This window comes from Miniopterus natalensis, chromosome 7, assembly GCF_054644295.1.
Source record: "Miniopterus natalensis isolate mMinNat1 chromosome 7, mMinNat1.hap1, whole genome shotgun sequence".
Classification (NCBI taxonomy): Eukaryota; Metazoa; Chordata; class Mammalia; order Chiroptera; family Miniopteridae; genus Miniopterus; species Miniopterus natalensis.
The window spans coordinates 11,776,200-11,796,154 of NC_142087.1; the positions used below are offsets into that span (position 1 = coordinate 11,776,200).

A 19,955-nucleotide genomic window follows, 5' to 3' on the forward strand; every position below is an offset into this window, starting at 1 on the left:
TGGACTCTGGTCCAATGCTTATTAAACGGGTATGCACTTACTCTCTTGTTAAATTTGAATAAAGCAGCATAGAGCCTTAAATGACACAGGCTAACATCCCATAACAAGGGCATTCAGCCCGACCGGGCGTGGCTCAGCAGTTGAGTGTCGACCTAGGTTCCAGGGGATCGGGGTTCAATTCCCGGTCAGGGCACATGCCCGAGTTGCGGGCTGCAGCCAATCAATGACTCTCATCATTGATGTTTCTACATCTCTCTCTCTCCATCTCCTTTCCTCTCTCTGAAATCAATAAAGATATATAAAAACAAAAAACAAAAAAAAACCCCACAAGGGCATTCAACATGAAAACCTCAGTGACAGGCGAGATGGTAAGACACTGGGTGATCACCCAACAGTCCTGGAGCAGTACCTTCCCTGAACTTCCCTATCACGTGAGCCAACACATCTCCTTTATTATGGAGTCAATTCAAATTGGGTTTCCTGTTACTTCTCACTAAAAGCATCCCAAGTGTGGAAGCTGGTCAGAAATATGGTCACATTAAGCTTTAGCGAGACCCCCTGAGGCTTTAATTAGAGGAGCAAACAATGAGAATGAAAGGAAGAGATTCCAGTTGTTCTACAGGAGACGTGTTCTCTGAACACAAAGGGAAGAGAAGCCTTCAGAGGCACACCTGGCTCCTGGCTGAAGACTATGAAGTCATGTGGCCTTAGGTGGAAGAGCTCACAGGGAGAGCTGCCCAGCACGGACGAAGCTAACCCAGGTGAGTCCCTGAGGAGCAGGGGCAGACAAGGTGACCACAGGCAGAGCTCCCTTGGTCTACCCTGCGCACAGGAAGACTCCTGCAGGGAGACACTCCTACGCTACCCCAGGGCCCAGGGCAGACCATCCTTCCCTTAAGTCCGAAAAGACAACAGAGCCTAGAGACGAGAGTATGGGCTCTGCAACTAGATTCAAGTCATGGCTCCACCACCAGCTAGTTGTACAGATATTGGTTCAAGTGAATTCATCTCATCTGCACCTCAGTTTCTTATCTGTAAAGTAGAAACAATGGTACCTGCCCCATAGGGTTTGTTGTGAGGATTAAATAAGACAATACAAGTGAAGAATTTGAAAGAGTGCCCAGCACACGGCAAGTACTCAAATGTTAGCTGTTACTAACTTGTTTGCGATACTGTCTGCCCAGAAAGTGGTGCTGGTCTGTCAGTTCTCTCTTCACACAGTTTGTTCCGGGACCCACAGAACCTGTAACCTGGCTATAGAGCTTCTTCCCAAATGCCGACTTAGCTGGACAGCGCGACTTCCTGCCAAGGCTTTGCCTCAGAGAGCAGCTTGGCCCCTGAGTAGGGAGAAGCTTTTCCAGGATGGCCACTTGTCCTCTCCTCAGACTGCAGGCACCCATCAGGAGAAATACCAGAGCTCTTCTTGCTCCCTCTGTACATACAGCCTGTTCCCTATTTCTCTCTTTTTTAAGCTTTTTTCTTAAATTCTTACCTGAGGATATGTTTTTATTAATTTTGGAGGAGAGGGAAAGAGAAACATCAATGTGAGAGAGAAACCTCATGTACACGCTCCGACCAGGGATGGAACCCGCAAACTTTTGGTGTATGGGATGACACTTCAAGCAACTGAGCCACCCGGCAGGGCTGCTCCCTCCTCCTCCATCAGATCATCACTAAGTCATAACAGAAGGGCGTCAAATTGCGGCTTCCAGGAGGAAAGAGGAAAGAATGACGTCACCCTCACCTAAGGGAGAACTGCTTGTACACTGCAGACCACAGCCATGCAGCTGACACAAGCAGTGACCAGAGCACGTTCTGGCCTGCACGAGGGGATGGCAGCTCAAGGCAGAGTAGAAGTGGGTGCTCTTGGGGAGATTCTCACTGCCTACCAGAGGAAGTGATGCTCACGGCCTAACACCATCACTTCACCATGTCTACTTTCCCAGCTTCATCTCCCATCTTCCACTACCATGGATCTCACCCAGACACTGGCCCAAAAGGGTCCTCCAAAAAAGCCCTCCTCAAGCCCTGTATTTTTCTGCCTTAGCTCATATGACAGAGACTGCTATGCATTCTCCAATGCTCTTTTCTCCACTTCTACAGGAAAAGAGTACATTTTCCAGCTTCCCTTGACAGAGTGTATAGCCAGGTACATGTTCAGGATATGAATATAAGTAATGTGTGGTACTTCTGGGTTGTGCCCTTAAAAGAGGCATGCCCTTCCTTTTCCTTTCCAGCAGCTAAAAGAAGGCAAGGTTAGGTAAGCAATTCTGGGTCATGCAGAGGAGAGCAACACCTTAACCTTAGGTCTGGTGGAACAATGAGAAGGCTGGTCCTGGACAATTTCATAGAGCCACTGTGGGAGCTTGCAGTCTACCCAGAGAAGGAAATAAACCTGTCTTGTTTAAGTCAACTTCTTTGACAGTGTAATTCTATACCCTAATTAAGGTCATACTGCTCTCTTCCTTTGAAGGAGAAAGTGCATGTCCCTGTGAGAAGCCCAGTCTAGTTCCACAGAAAAGGTGCAGACGCCAACAAAGAACTGCCTACTGCCCCAAGGCTCATTTTGCCTTTATAAGGCTAAGGTTAATCCAGAGTGAGAACATAAACCAAATGCTAGAATATTCTTTGCAAGCCAAACCTCTACTCGGGACTGAAGTCATCTATTCAGAAACAAATCCAATACCAAGGAAGCCTAAACTTGCCCCTGAAGAGAACGTATTAAATTGGATTCTGGTATTATGAGAAACCTCATTTGGAAAAGCAAATTTAAACAGACCTTCCAAATTTACTTATGAAACTAAAGGCCTGACTCAGGGAAGAGGAAACATCTGAAGGAAAAAGTGAGAAGGGCACCTCAGGGACAGACTATCATGACAGTCTGTTGCCCTCGATGCCTCTAAACCTTTGCTCTGCTTGTTCCCGGCACAGGGATGCCTTTCCTATTCCCCTGCCTTCTGGTCTAACCCTTACCTACCCTCACCCTTTTAAGGCTAACTCAAATGTTACCTTCTCCTCTCAACATCTCACCCCTGCTCTATAGGCAAAATCTGAATCTGTGTTCCCACAGCACTTTATATGTCCCTGAGACAGACTTAGCCCTTTCACTGTATCTGTTCATGTGCTTTTCTCCTAATGAGAAAGGTCCTTGTCTCATTCATACTTAGTCCTACATCGTCACTTCAGAAATGAGGAAATCAAATCTGTGAAGAGCTCAGAGCACAAGTACACAGTAGCAGGACTGCTATTAAGATTCAGCCTCTGGACTGTCAGACCAGAACTACTTCACATGACCAGAAGGCAATTTGAGGGTACAAAAAAACCCAAACCATTTCTGCTGAGTTTTCTGGTTCTGATGGACTAGAAGTCCCAGGAATCTCCACATGAGAAATCCATTAGAACTCAAGTTTCCATTTGCAATAATCAGAGCACTCAGCATATTGAGGGTACTTTTTTACAGTAATTATCTCCAAGCAGCACAAATCCTTTAATATTCTGTTTTCCACTTTAGCATAACATCAAGTTCACACTGCCTGTGAACCAGGACAAAGGCTGCCTGGTGTCAGAGTCTCACCCTGAAACATCTCCCCAGCTGGACTCCCCTCAAATGTCTGAAATTCTACTCCTAAAGATAAGGGCTTTCTTAGAAGTCTGAGGTGAAACAGATCTGCCGAGAGAACAGGTTGGGTATTAAGTTGGTTTTATTCTTTCAAATCTTAATAAATTTAGTTATCAGATTAGTCAAGTACCGGCAAAACTGTGAGGAAATGGACCGAGGCTTTGAGGGGAGAAAAGTAGGAGGAGATGCCAGAACAGGGCGGGGTGCTTCTGGAGTGCTGGGGCCTGTGGAACCTCCTGAATACCCTGCTGTGTGTGCTCTCGTTGATAGCTGGCAGCATGAACACGTCTACTGACCCCAGTTCACAGATGACAACTAGCTCCTGCTGGCTGACGGCAGAGGCAGGACTTAACTCCTATTCAGATCAATTAGCCTATGGTAAAAAACTGGCTTCAGCTCAGCTGGGCGTGGCTCAGCGGTTGAGTGTCAACCTTGGATCCAAGAGATCGAGGTTCGATTCCCAGTCAGGGCACATGCCCAGGTTTCAGGCTCCATCCCCAGTCGGGAGCGTGCAGGAGGCAGTCGATCAATGACTCTCTCTCATCATTGATGTTTCAACTCTGTCTCTCTCTCCTCCTCTCTCTGAAATCAATAAAGATATATTTTTTTAAAAATTGGCTTCAGTATACATTGTTTCCCTTAAAGTCACAGAACCTACTGGCAACATTAAGTGAAGAATTAATGTATATTAGTTTGAGATCTGAGAGCAGTAATAAAAGCAGAAATTCAATCACCCAGGTTTCTTCATTATAGCAAATGGCAATACCATCTATTGGTTTCATACACCGGGTCAGAGACCACCTTAGCCTACATAGCCCTGTGCTACTGTCCTGAAACCTGATTTTATACATTCTGTCAGGTGTCCCAGGAGTTTCACATGCCATCAAATACTCCATGTAATTTTAATGGAGAAGCTATAAGCCAAAAACATATAATAATGTTACAGTTTTAGGTAAAAAGCTGGGAAGCTTGTAGAATTTACTGGAAACTCATTAATTCTCCTGCAATTCCCCAGAAACATATAATTTTTCAATTTCTGTAAGTTTTAGAAGAAATCTCTAAGACGATTCTCTGTAATAAAACATCAGATTTTATAGTAACCCTTACTACCATCATTGTAGTTTCTATGCAAAATAACAATACAGGGAAATATTTTCAGTCGCAATTATGATAAAATCAGACTCAAATTTGGACACCAAAGGAAAATCATGAATCACCTTTTAGTTCTTTTGTTCTTTTGTCCTACACACAGGGATAGGGGGTGGGATGACTATTCTGAGCACAGGTTCTCCTGCTGGCTTTCCTTGACTGTCCCCATTCCATACTGGGAGTACCAAAGCCTTCAGAGGCTAAGTGACTTTCTCAAGGTAATTTGAACAGCAAGAGGCTGAGATAAGAACAAGAGTTAGGTATATCAGCTTCCTCCAGGAGGGTCACAGCTCCACCATGCAACCCCTGAGGATCACTTGTCATTTTCAATTTTGGGGGATTCAACTGGACCAAGTCAACACCTGCTTTCTGTGTCAGAAATGTAAGTACTGAGACCTGAGCAGCAGAGCGCTCCATGATACAGACACAACACAGAATGAAAATACTTACTTGGGGAACTGGCAGAGACTCGCTTCCTGGTCAGGCTCTCCTGGCTGGCCTTGTCTGAAGCTGAAGAGCCCCTTGTTTGGACATGCCTCTTTCCTGGGCTCTCCTCTGGCTCTGGAGATTTCTCCATTCCATGGAAATACTTCATGTGATAGTGCAACAGTTTGGCTTTGCGGAAACATTTTAAACAATCCACAACCTTGCACCTAAATTTGTGATCTAGGTCGACAGTTGGTGCTTTAGATGTCACGAAATCACCTGTTTTCTTAAAAGTATTTGTTACTGGAAAAAAAAAAAAAAAGATTCCTTGTGCTTATCCTTGTTGTTACAATACACATGTTAGCACATGGCAATAGAAAGTGAAAAAATAGCATGCATATGTAGCTGGACACATCAATCAGACCACCATTACCTCCCACAGATTACTGTTTGGAGAGGAGTACAACTTTAGGGCAAATAACAGAGGCTCAACTGTGATTCACCTTTTGAAAGAAGAGATCAACATGTTGTTGTTTTCTGAAGCTGCCCTAAAAGTTCTCAGGGTTTCAGACTTTGGGGAAAGAACAAGGGAAAATCCTAAAAACAAAAATAGGATCCCAGCCCAGCACTTGTTACTCATTAATTGGAACAGATTCAGACTCACTACCATTCCAGGAGCAATCTGTGTGGACAGAACTAGAGATTATTCTGGTGGAATCTCTTTATAAACCTAAAGGATCTTACAACAGTTTTTGCACATGGAGAACATAACTGTTACAAAGGGTTTAGTATTGAGCGTTTTTGAGATTTCACCAGCATGTACTTCGTTTCATCAAAAGGTCTCAGAAACTATAAAAAACAACCAACAACTGAATGGAGCTGGAAGGCATGAGGAGAACTTGAAGAGCTCAATGATCAAATTCAAGAGACAAAGTTTGAACCCCCGCCAAAACCAAACTGAAGGCAACAGTCTGTCATTCATGAGTTACAAAAAGTAGAGTTGCCACAAGGCCTTAATGTGTGTTAGAAATCAGTTTACTGAAGACTCCCTTCACAGTGCCCTCACTCGAATGAGAGCAATCACCTTAAACTCAAGCCACTCCTCTACAGAACAGGTCACTCAAGAATATGCTTTCTTGCCCTAGGCAGTTTTTCTCAGTGGTTAGAGCGTCGGCCCAAGGACTGAAGGGTCTCAGGTTCGATTCTAACCAAGGGCATGTACCTTGGTTGTAGGCTCGATTCCCAGCCCTGGTCGGGGCATGTGCAGGAGGCAACCAATCAATCAATATGTCTCTCTCACATTGATGTTTCTCTCTCTCTCTCTCTCTCTACCTCTTCCACTCTCTCCGAAGAGCAATGGAAAAAATATCCTCGGGTGAGGATTAAAAACATAAAATAATAGAAGAGAAAATCCTTATCAACTGCAACGGGTTACTTGAACATTAGTTGTCATCATGACTGTCACCAACCTCACAGTGACTTGCTTAAAACAATCAAAATCATGCATAGTCCCAGCCAGGGGTCCATGTATCAGTGATATGGCCTGCAAAATTTTAACATCTAATTGATCAAAAACTGATGTATTGCCCGGCCAGTGTGGCTAAGCGGTTGAGCATCGACTATGATCCAGGAGATCGCAGTTCAATTCCTGGTCAGGGCACATGCCAGGGCTGCAGGCTTGATCCCCAGTGGAGGGGGTGCAGGAGGCAGCCGATCAATGACTCTCTCATAGTTGATGCTTCTATCTGTCTCTTTCCCTCTCCCTTCCTTTCTCTGAAACCAATAAAGACATATTTTTTTAAAAAAAACAACAAAAAACTGATGTATTAATAAAAGCACAATAAGAACAATAAAATGATGCAACCAACAAAAGTGTTTCACATTTAAAAAGAATTTAAAAACAGAATATGCACAGCATAACTATGCTCAAAAAACCCACAAAAGAAATATTTTGAGCAAAATATAAAATCATGTATAAGAATAATCTATAAAATAGTATATATTATTTTTTAGAATTGTAAGAATATAAACGATGGCAACCTTTTGATTATGGGTTTTCAAGTAAACAAAATCTGTTTTCTCTACTTCTCCACTTTTTCTAATATGTTTATAATAACCATATTATTTTCACAGTAGGAAAAAAAACAAAATTATTTTACATTTTCACATTATGCTCCTCCCCAGAAAGGTATTCCTGTGACAAAACAAACATGGTGTTGGAAGACAGTCAAAAAACTAGGAGCCACTGGTTTCCAAAAGGGCCTGGGGGTCACTGTCTACATAAATCCAAAGTCTCACTCACAGGTCTATATTTCCCAAGGGGAGGACAGTTCATTTGGACATGTGTCACTGGTGGCATCAGTTAAGTGACATCCTCCACTCTTGGGACACTATGGTCCTTGTTCACATGGGAGCAGTTACTAGGACAGAGCAGGCAAAAAATATGTATATTACATCCTCATGGAAGCCTGGGTCAAAAGCTAGGGGTAATCAAATTATCCTTGGTATAGAGACCTGCTTTAGAAAGCAGTATGGAAATCAACTACTTGCAAATAGTTACTGGTATTATCATTTAAATGCTCTGTGCTCTTCCGCAAGTTTAACATACTTTTGTTTGGAGGAATCAAGGCTAAGCATAGTGCTCTTCTCTGGCACCCAGGCTCAAAATCCAAAGTCACCATTTGTTCTTTCCTCTCCCAAATTATTACTATACAGAGAAAAAGAGAACACAGATTTGAATTTCCTTTTAAGAACAGTAACTTTGAGGAATGTTTTCTTTACTTTCTTTTTTTGTGGTGGTGGGGGATAGACTATAAAATGTCTCCTGCTTTCTGGTGTTCAAACCCATGTATAAATCCCCTCACCTAAGTATGGGAAGGACTGGTAACTTGCCTCTAATAGAATATGCAACACTGACAGTATGTCACTTTCATGATTGTTATGTATGCAAGATTGTAACATCCGTCTTACTAGTAGGTCCACTTCCTTGCTGACTGGATGAAACAAGCTGCTATGTTGTGAGCTATTTTATGGAGGGTCCATGTGAGTAGGAACTGAAAGCGCCAGCAAAAAATTGTGGCCCTCAGTCTGACATCCTGCAAGGAACTGAATGCTGGCAACAGCCATGTGAGCCTAGAAGCGAATCCTTCCCCAGGAGAATTTTCAGATGAGAACACAGCCCTAGCCAACCCCTTGATTGCATCCTTGCAGAGGACCTAGTTAGCTGTGCCTGATCTTCTCACCACAGAAACTGTGAAAAATGTGTATTTTAAGCCATTATGTTTGTTCTAATATTATAACATAGCAACAGATAATGTAGAGTAGGATAGGAAGCCTTCTCATTTTCTATATACTTGGGTAATGCTTTATACTTTCCCTTTTACAATAAGCATACACTACTTTTATACTTAAAAAGGTTTTTAACTATGTTTCTTGAAACTTGGCTTAGAAATAAATGTCCCATTTACAACCGCTCCCCTTTTCTTGCATATTCATTGCTAGTAGTGCAAAACCTCAGATGGCAATATTCAGTCTGATTGGCAATACTCAGTCTGGCATTCTAATCCCATGTCAATCTAAGTACGGTCTTGCTTTCTAAACTCATCTCCCATTAATCCACAATGAGACCTCAGCATCTGCCCTAGCCCATTGCTGGACCCAGCAACTGCTTCACGCTCCCACAGCTCATACTTCCGCTCGTGCTGTGACCTCTCCCTGCAATTCTTTCCTGGCTCAGCCAAGTCTTAGCTTCCATCCAGATCCAGCTCACTCGCCATGCAGGAAGGTGTCCAGAGGGCCCTGGCTCTCAGGGACCACATGCCATCTACTCCTGTCACAAATGGCTATCTTCTGTACCCTATCTTTAGCACTTTGGATTTGCTCTTGGATCCTGTTATTTGTCACTTTTCCAGCCACAGGATAAGAGCCACTTCTCACTGTCTTGTGTTCCCTCAGCACCAACCCCTAATACAGTTGGTATTCTTCTAGTCAGCAATGATACCAGGTGAACCCAGTAGTTAAAATGCTTTTTTGACATGTACTTCAAATACTATAATGAATAAAACATTTTTCAGGTCTGTGAAGGAATAGCTTTCTCAGCTTTAAAGTAACAAAAGCAGCCCAGCCAGGCATGGCTCAGCGGTTGAGCATCGACCCAGGATCCAGGCGATGGGGGTTCGATTCCCGGTCAGGGCACATGCCCGGGTGGCAGGCTCGATCCCCAGTCAGGGGTGTGCAGGAGGCAGCCAATCCATGACTCTCTCGTCATTGATGTTTCTATCTCTCTATCCCTCTCCTTTCCTCTCTATGAAATCAATAAAGATATATTTAAAATAAAAAATAAATAAAATGGTGAAGCCTCACTATAAAAAAAAAATTTTTTTAAATAAATAAATAAAGTAACAAAAGCAATAAAAGAAAAACATGAACAGATTTAAACATTTACAGCAAGTCCAGTCAAAGGCTTGGAATAAAAAAATAAACAATCCAAAATTGGGTAAGTACAAGATGAGCTTAAAACATCTTGTTATGCCAGAAAGTAAAGAAATGCTTCAAAGAAAAGAAGATATAGGAACAAGTCCCACTGGCCAAACAAATCTGGGACAACATGGGTATTAAAATAAATAATGATAGAAACAGATTATAACCCATAGAACAAAGTAAGAATCTATCAGTTCATTTGGATATAAATAAATACAATAAAAAAGAAGGAAAAGTTCTTCCTTACAATAGAATAAAACTAATAAATGTAGAAGGAATGATGAGAGTTGGAAATCACCATTTGGTAGCCATCATGGTGAAAATTGTTTCAGGCAAGAAATATCAATAAATGCTAAAATAGTAGGTAAACATTTAATAAAGAAGATATTTACATAGTCTCAAAGTATCCTCTCACAAGAAACTTTTTTATTATAAAAGGGAAAATAATAGCTTTACAGTAGAGAAACTTATTAGCTACTACCTTAACCAAGTGATCAAAGTTAACATCACCAATAAATGGGACAAACAGATACCGTGTGCCTCCTGATACAACACACTTGAAAAGGACATATTACTTACATGGTATTTCTGCTAAAAGTAAATAACCTAAACATAGTCTTGAGGACACATCAGAAAATCCCAAATTGAGGAACATCATATTCTTCAGAAATGTCAAGGTAATGAAAGATAAAGACTGAAGAACTGTTTCAGATGAAAAGCATTAAATTCAATGTGTTATCCAGGATTAGATCCTGACCAGGAAAAAAACAAAACTGTTTTCCTCACTTTTGCTATAAAGGACATTATTACAATAATTGATAAAGTTTGAATAAGGTCCTGATAATTATATTGTAGCAACGTTAGAGAACATCCTTGTTTTCAGGAAATAGGTACTGAGGTATGCAGGGGTAAAGCTCAGCAACTTGTCTGCAAACAATGCAGAAAAAATACTTTAAAAAACAGAATAATAAAGCAAACATGGTAAACTGCTAACAAGTGGGGAATCTGGCTGAAGATGTACACACATCTCGTTTTACTGAGCTTCGCTTTATTGCACTTAGCAGATGCTGCATTTTTTACAAATTGAAGGCAAGATCTTCACAAGAAAAAAGATTACGACTCCCTTTATTGCTATACTTGCTTTATTATAGTAGCCTGTAACCAAACTTCAATATCTCCGAGGTATGCCTGTACAGGAATTCTTTGTACTATACATGCAACTTTGTTATAAGCCTGAAATTATTTCAAAATTAAAACTTCTTTATATGTGGAAATTATATATATATGTATATATGGGTAAAAATACATATTCAGGAAAAGTACTTTGAGGCCACAGAATATATAAATAGGAAGAAAGCAACCTTGCCAAGCCTATCCCCTGGACTGCAAATCTCCGCCCTAAACCCTCACAAAAATCACTGAGCATTTATTCCACAAGATGGCAGAGCTGCCCCAAATGCCAGAGCTGCTCATAGAGCAGCTAATCCTCTTTTCTGCTCTGTACCAGACTTGTGACTCCATCCCAGGTTAGAAAGTCCAAGGCTGGCACCAGCACAGGACAGCAATCACTAAACAATGACTAACATAGCAGCATCCTGGCCTCAAGGGGCCTTGCTACATGTTTCTGATGATGATACCGCCCTCCTGCCTGCTTACTTACATAACACATTCCTGGTGAATGAGTTTTCAACAAGCCCCCTCTCTCCCAGCAATCTTTCTGGATCGTCCTGTACTCATCACTAAGCCCTGTTCCAAAAGGAACACCAGGAACACCATTCACTTTCCAGATCAAATTAAAGAATTCCCCCCTTAATTAAAAAGTTCCGAAGGCACCACCATGTCTGGAGCTGACATCACTTGTACCACACACACACTGCTCTCTCTTCAAGCCTGGCTACCCTACTAATAAGCTTCTTACTCAGAATGGACACACTGCTTCAACAAGTGCCTATAGAGCAGTGGGAGTTTTGCATCACATACTGTACAACTTCCCTAAGGCAGGACTTGACTTACACAGCACCCAGCATCTCATCAGATGGCATTAGGTACTCATTTGGAAGATGGGGGTCACAGACCATGCATCACCACACCGGCCACCTAGGAAGTCTACAACTCTGGTTAAGTCACTCCTTGGCAAGTATTAGGTTCTTTGCCTATAAAACAGGGAGAATTAATAGTGAAAAATTAGAAATAACTTAAATGTCTTTCAGCAGGGGATAGTTAAATTGTGGAGCCCTGGCCAGTGTTGCTCAGTGGTTAGAGCATCAGCCTTAGCACAAAAGGATCACAGGTTTGATTCCAGTCAAGGGCATGCACCTGGACTTTGGGTTCGCTCCCCACCCCAACAGGGCGAGTGCGGGAGGCAACCAGTAGATGTATCTCTGTCACACAGATGTTTCTCTCTCTCTCCCTCCCTCCCTCCTTTCCACTCTCTCTAAAATCAATGGAAAAAATATCCTCGGGTGAGGATTAACAAAAAAATTAAAATTTCAAAATGACAACAGCCACACAATAGTCATTGGTATGAATGAATCAAAATTACACCTGGTGTGTGTGTTTTTGTCAGATCAGCAAAAAAATGTATTTTTTGGTGTGCCACAGAATTTTAGTAATTAGTTTACGTGTGCCACGTGATGAGAAGGGTTGAAAAAATTGCTGATCGAGACCACACGGCGAAGTGTCCCATTTCTAACAAGTACTTAGTTTAAAATTTTTTTCTTTTTTTTGGCTGACTAAGCCTATGCTTCTGCTAGGTCTTCTCTTGTTTATTCTTTGTTTCATATAGAATATTCACAAATGAGACAGCTTAGAATAGAGTCTAGCACTTGGCAGGCACTTGCTAAATATTTGTTGACTAAAATGAATGAATGGGCTGCAGCTCATTTTCAAATAGTCCTGGTTACCTGTGAATGCCCAACAGGCTGGGGCCCAGATTTAGAGAATAATCTGAGATCTCTGAACTTCTCAGGGCACCTACTCTAATTTCTGTTTTACAGCATAAACAAATGCCTACCCAAGTAGAACAATTTCAACTACATTCTCCTCTGGCTTTTAAGTCACCAAGGCAAATAGCTTAGGAACTATTTCAAGAGTACACTAATAGGTTCCATGCTGCATTTATTCCTCCCAGCACAAGCTCACGGTAATCTGACCTCTACCATTACTATAAACTCTTGGAAAACAGGCAGTGCTTCAGTTAGTTGCTGTGGTTTCAATATGACTCCCTAGAAAATCCTCTTTGCAACCTAGAAAAGCAGAAGACATAAAATCTTACCATCTTCCTTTCCCAAAACTCACCTATCCACCCTCACTTTACCTTATTTCTATTCTCGACACAAACCAGAAACACAGCTAAATTAACCAACACAAGACAGATATCGTGTGTGTGTGTGTGTGTGTGTGTGTGTGTGTGTGTGTGTGTGTGTCTTTTGGAAAGAGGTAGCCCAACACCCCATAAAATACACAAGCTTCAAAACAGGCACTGGATTTAGCCTCTAATCTAATCTCCTCACTCTTCTCATCTACACAGCATACTTTCTAGTGGTGTAGAAATAATCCATTGCCAATTTCAAGTGATGTCTAACATAACACCACCTTTAAGAAAACATAATTAAGAGCTTAGCCTGCTGAGTTATAAAGAGACATAGCTGTCATCTACAGCTCTCCCTGCCAAAACAGACAACTAAATTCTAAGATTAAATTTCCACCTCATTTATACATCAACTCGAGTAATTTCCCTCACATGACAGAAAAGCAGGCTGGGAGGAGAGGATCCCTGCCAATGAGGGGAGGCTCAACAACAAAAGGGAGATCACTTGCACCCACAAGACTAAGGTACAACACTCTGACCCAGTGGGACAACAGGCCAACCTAATGGAACCATGGATGATTCAGAAGTAAATACCTGAGTACTTGCAGTTCACTATTTTCAAAGAGCTGTTCTGCTACAGCACTGACATTAACTAGATGGTATCTGGTTAAGATAAAAATAAAAATCTACCCCTCTCCTCAAAACTGAAATTATCTAAATAAAAACATATAATTCTGCAGACATATAGAAATTATGGTAAAAAAGTCTTATAAATGGTCACATTAAAAACTAAACTACTTAACTGTTAACCTTTTAATAATATATTTTCTATCTCTAATTTGTATGGAATTCCAAATATTTGTCCGAAGAAAGGCAAAGAATTTCAAATCTTCTTTCATTGTTAAATATATAAATTAGATTTATATTTAAATGTAACACAAATGAGGATATAAATGTATAGATTTCATGACAGCTAATATTAAAAGATGTTACAAGTACAGTGTCAAAATATAGAATCACAAAATATTTGACTGACTACCTTCTCTCGATCTGAAATAGCCTAACAGGAGATATGCTACACTTATGCTCATATTGTTCCTTCTGCTGCTAGCCTCATCTGTTGCTCATGGGACAGTGCTAATCATACATCAAAATTCAGCTCAGCCCGGCCGGGCGTGGCTCAGCAGTTGAGCGTCGACCTAGGATCCAGGCGATTGGGGTTCGATTCCCGGTCAGGGCACATGCCCGGGTTGCGGGCTCGATCAATGACTCTCTCATCATTGATGTTTCTGTCTCTCTCTCTCCCCCTTCTTTCCTCTCTCTGAAACCAATAAAAAAGATTTAAAAAGAAAAAATTCAGCTTAAATGCCATGTCTCCCAAGTTAAGATGATCTTTAGGCAGGCACTAAATGTGACTGATTTGGGCGTGGTACTTAGCAAGTTCTGAGGATGCTCTGAGGGAAGGAAAAAAAAAAAAGATGTGTAACCAGAGCTTTGACATCCCCATCTGTAGCATCTCTTCTCACATTTGATGCCCTAGCTGCAGGAAGACAGTTTCCTTTAACCTTTACTATTTCCGAGTCACTGAGCGCATTCTTCCCCAGAAAACAATGAGCAACACACAACAATCTCCACAGGCATCCTCATTTTTCCTCTGGGTTTATATGCCCTCAAAAAGTTCTCTACACACTGGGAAGGAAGAAAATTACAGACCACCCATGTATACCAAAGAAACATTTCCCAGGCCCAGAATCATGTAATCAATAGAACCTCATGAGATTTGATTCCACAGATTTGTTTCTGGCTAAACTCTCCAATAAGTCCATGTCTTCTCCCAGTTAAGTCAGCCTCAGTCCAGGCTACAGCTGAGTCCAGGAGGGCTACCCTATAAGCCCTTAAGCCTTCACGGGTATTTAAGAAATGCCAGGAATTTATCTACACTAATTACCTGGCTCCCTTACTCTACCCCTATCATTTTGTGATAAGTCAAACTTTACAAAATAATCAACATTTTAAAGATGAATGTTGATCAAGAACTTTGGGGGATGAGCTATGGGGTAGGAGACATATTTCGATCTCAAAATGTATAAAGACTGGCTTAGACTATAATTAACATTTTTTTAATGGGGAGTTTATAGTAATAATATTGACTGTGCACATACAATGATCATTTTTTAAATATTGAGGAAAAATGAAAGTAGATTTGAATTTTTTAATTTCACTATTGTGATGTACAATAAATAAAAGATAAGTGATAGACCAAGAGAAAATATAATACAACATATATAAAAGACAAAGAATTGGTATCAGTAATACAGAAAGAAAATTTGGCAAATTAAGAATAAAAACAGCAACCCAACAAGAAGTGGGCAAAGAATATGAAAAGACAAGCCACAGAAAAAACAGATTAAAATGTTCAATAAATACATAAAAAACTGTTCAACCTCATTAAAAAATACATAGAACTTGAAAAATGAAATCTTGTTTCCAATGTCAACCTAAATTAGAGAAAATTTAAAAGGTAAGTAATATCCATAGATGGCATGGATGTAAGGGAAAAAGTACTCCACCATACTCTTGGTCAAATCATACAATGGAATGGTCTTTTTAAAGGTGGTTTGTCAATGCAATTTAAACTGTGCATTCCCAGATTAGCCGGTGAAGACAGCAGAGTAGGTAACCACTGTACTGGCCTCCTCCCAAAACCACATCAAAATTACAACTAAACTAGAGAACTATGATTCAAAACACCCTGAAATCTAGTTGAACAGAAATCCTATTAACTAAGAATAGACAGAAGACGGCATACTGAGATTAGGAGGGGCAGAGATGCAAAATGGGCTGATCCCACACCCATGTGTTGCTGTTAAAAATCGGAGGGATATCTCAGCTGCAGAGGTCCCCCCTGAGGAGGGAAGGGTCCAAGCCCCACACCAGGCTCCCTATCCCAGGGTTTCAGTGCTGAGGAGTCCCACAACATCTGGCTGTGAAAACCAGCAGGGATTGTGGACGAAGGGATTCCATCAGGGTGAGACAGAGGGCTGCTGGAGTCCCAGGCATTCCTCTTAAAGGGCTCACACAAGGATTTACTCACTGAGGGACTCACATACTCTGAGCTCCAGTGCTGGAGCTTGGGGCTCAAAAACATATGCCGGGGGGGGGGGGGGGGGGGGGGGACCAAATCAAAAGGTGCCAGGGACATAAAATGAAGAACTTGAATTGTCTGGCTTCAGGGTGAGGACTGGAGGGAAAGTGATCTCCCTGACAGAAGTGCTGGCAGAAGCCATTGTTCCCTTGCTGAGCCCTCCCCACCCAGAGCCAGCAGGCAGATGCAAAATCTGAGTCTTCATCAACCTAACACTGCACACAAATTTTGGGCCCACTCAAGCTACTTTCAGTGACTTTTCCATACAAACAACCAGTCTTGGCTCATGCTGCAGACTTTCCTAAAATCTCTCAAAAGTTCACAAAACCCAAACAAGCACCATGTGGCCTCAGTGTGCCCCATACCTCTTGCTAAGCAGCCCCAAGCCCAACACTAGCAGCAGTCAGCCTCAGTTTGTAGCTTAGCCTCTCCCAGGCATCTCCAAGCCTACCACAAATGACAACCATTTGCAGATCACTTTGTAGCTCAAACCAAGTGACCCCAGGCAGGGCAAAGGTAGCAGGTGACCTTGGCCTGCACCTCCCAAAAAGCCCCAGAACCAGCACACCCAGTGGCCAATTTCAGACCACACCAGAGCACCATACAAACACTTCCACAACTGACACACTCGAAGGGCAGATGTGGCAGGCACCAGAGCCCTGCTAAAAGCAAATCCTGCTCTGTAGAGTCAGCCCCTGAACAGCTCCTCTACTTATAGTCCCAGCCAGTCCTTATAATCAATCAGCCTGAAGGCCAATCCCTCCCACTGATGTGCCAATAGCAATCAAGGCTCAATGACAATAGGAGGGCACACACAACCGACACAAGGGACACATCTGCCACACCTAGCTCAGGTAACCAGGGAGACTGTGTCACTAGGCCCCACAAGACACCTACTACATAAGGCCACTCTACCAAAATCAGAAGATGTAGCAGCTTTACCCAATATATAGAAACATATATAGGAAGGCTGACAAAATAAGGAGACAAAAAAAAAGTCCCAAATGAAAAAACAGAACAAAATTCCAGAAACAGAATTAAACAAAATGGAGACAATCTACCAGATGCAGAGTTCAAAACACTGGTTATAAGGATGCTCAATGATCTCAGTGAGAACTTCAAAAAAGAGATAGGAAACATAAAAATGAAGATACAAAACATAAAAAACCACCAGTCAGAAATAAAGAACACAAAAACTGAGATGAAGAATACATTAGAAGGAATCAACAGCAGAACATAGATGAAGCAGAGAATTGGTTCGATTTGATGAAAGATGTCAATTTTCAAATTCAAGCTCAACTGCAAGTCAAATAGGTTAAATACAAAAATAAAACGAACACATCATAGTCAAACTGCTGAAAAACAAAGATAAAGATCTTGAAAGTAGCCAAAAAAAACCCCAACACATTATAAACAAGGAAACTGATATAAATGATCACTAACTGCCCTTTAGAAATAATAGAGGCCAGAGGACAATGAGTAACATCATTAAAGTACTTAAAGAAAAAAAATCTGTAAACACACAATCCTATATCAAGTGAAAATGTCCTTCAAGAAGGAAAGTTAAATAAATAAAATCATGTTCAGATAAACAAAAATCAAGAGAATCTGTCACCAGGAAACCTGTATTACAAGAAAAACTAAAAGAAATTTTTCAGGCTAAAAGAAATCTTCAGGAAGAAATGAAGACACTGAAAATGGTAAACATGTACATAAATAAGACATCTTTTGTCTTCTTTAAAAAATATAATTGCTTACAGCAAAAATTATAATACTATATTGTAAGTTTTATAGTATATGTAGATAGAATTCACACGACAGGTAGAGCATAAAGGGGGCTTAATGGAACAACACTTCACATAAAGTGATTCAATATTAATTAAATTGTGAAAAGTTAAGGATCTATATCATAATCTCTAGAGTACCCTCTAAAATAAATGCTAAGAAGAATAGCTAAAAGCTAACAGATGAAATTAAAATGGAATTATAAAAAAAATATTCAATTAGGGGGTGGGACGGGGTGGAATGGGTCATTGAGGAGAAAAAGGGATATCTGTAATATTTTAAACAAAAATTTTTAAAATAAAAAAAAGGGAAAAAAATCAATTAACCTAAAAAAATAGAAAAGAACAAAACAGAGAGGAGAAACAGAAAGCAAAGACTAAATAATAAACCTAAAAACAACCATATCAATAATTACACTTAATGTAAGTGGACTAAACATTGCAGTTAAAAGCAAAATCTAACTATATGCTATCTATAAAAGACACTTTGAATTTAAAGACACACTTATGTTGACAGAAAATGTTCAATATACCATGCATACATTAAGTAAAAAAAAGCTGGAGTACCTGTACTAATATCAAACTTTAAGTCAAATGCTACTATCAAAGACAAAGTGATATTTCATATTACAAAGAGGGGAATTCATCAGGAGGACATAACAATTATAAATTTGTATGCACCTAATAACAGAACTTCAAAATACATGAAACAAAATTGACTAAATTAAAAGGAGAAACAGACAAATCCACAATCATGATTAAGAGGTTTTTTTTTAACACCCCTCTCTTGGCAATTGATAGAACTAAACAAAGCAAAATTAAAGGAGATATATAAAAAAAAAAAAAAAAATACCATCAACCACCTTGAGCTAACTAACCAATATAGAACAGATGAATAGCAATGGCAGAATACACATTTTTTTCGAGTGCATATGAAACATTAACCAAACAGATCATATGCTGGGCCATAAAATAAGTCTCAACAAATTGTAAAAGACTGAAATCCTAGAGTACATTCTCTGACCACAATGAAATTACATTAGAAATCAATAACAGCAAAGTATCTTTAAAAACCCCAATACTTAGAAATGAAACAAACATCCTATATAACCCATGGAAAACAAGTCACAAGATATTTTAATTGAATGAAAATGAGAACAGAATATAACAAAATTTGTAGGATATAGCTAAAGCAGTGCTCAGTGGGAAATTTACAATTTTAAATTCTCATACTGAAAAAGAAAAAAAGATCTAAAATCAATAACCTAAGTTTCTAGAAAAATTTAAAGGAAGAAAACAAGGTGAAAACAGAAATCAATGACATCTTAAAAAGACAAAGTAATAGTTTGGTTCTTTGAAACTATCAAACAAAATTGAGAAATCTCTAGTCATACTAATCAAGACAAAACAGCCCTAGCCAGTTCAGCTCAGAGGTTAGAGAGTCGGCCTACAGACTGAAGGGTCCCGGATTCAATTCCAGCCAACGGCACATACCTCAGTTACAGGCTTGATCCCCAGCCCTGCTTGGGATACATGCGGAGGCAACCAATCAATGTGTTTCTCTCATATCAATGTTTCTCTCTCTCTCCCTTCCACTCTCTCTGAAAAGCAACGGGAAAAAATATCCTTGGGTGAAAATTAAAAAATAAATCTGGTTCTGGCGAATGAAGAAAGAAGAGGAAGGGGAAGAGGAAGAGAAGAGAAATTAGCAATATGAGAAATGAAAAGAATATAACATTAAATAAGGAAATATTATTAATAAATGGTGAAAAAACAGGCAAATCCATTAATTATACTTCACAATAAAGAGTCTATATTAAGAGAGAATTATGTTAACTCTATGAACCTGCCACAGTAGAAATCTCTTTTAACTCAGCAAGGGGAGAAGCTGGTTCTGTTTTCATAGCGTTTTCTCCCATTGACTTGCAGTTCAACTCCAAGCCTGTAGCCCCCAATCCATCCCCCAAGGAGTGGCAAGTTAGTGCAGATGAGATCTGGCCAGCTTCCAAAGGAGATTTCAACTGACCTAGAAGAAAAAAAAGA

At 40.4% G+C, this 19,955-nt stretch overlaps 1 protein-coding gene across 3 annotated transcripts in view; it reads right to left on the reverse strand.

The window, feature by feature from the left end:
• The window catches only part of PHF20 (PHD finger protein 20), a 108,054-nt gene that overhangs the window by 24,845 nt on the left and 63,254 nt on the right, over positions 1-19,955 (reverse strand). For all 3 annotated transcript variants that reach the window (XM_016213137.2, XM_016213136.2, XM_087818756.1), the window contains 2 exons: positions 19,759-19,938; positions 5,219-5,497 (listed from right to left, as the gene is read on the reverse strand). In XM_016213137.2, coding sequence (XP_016068623.2) covers positions 5,219-5,497; positions 19,759-19,938 — 459 coding nt within the window. The remainder of the gene's footprint in view (positions 1-5,218; positions 5,498-19,758; positions 19,939-19,955) is intronic.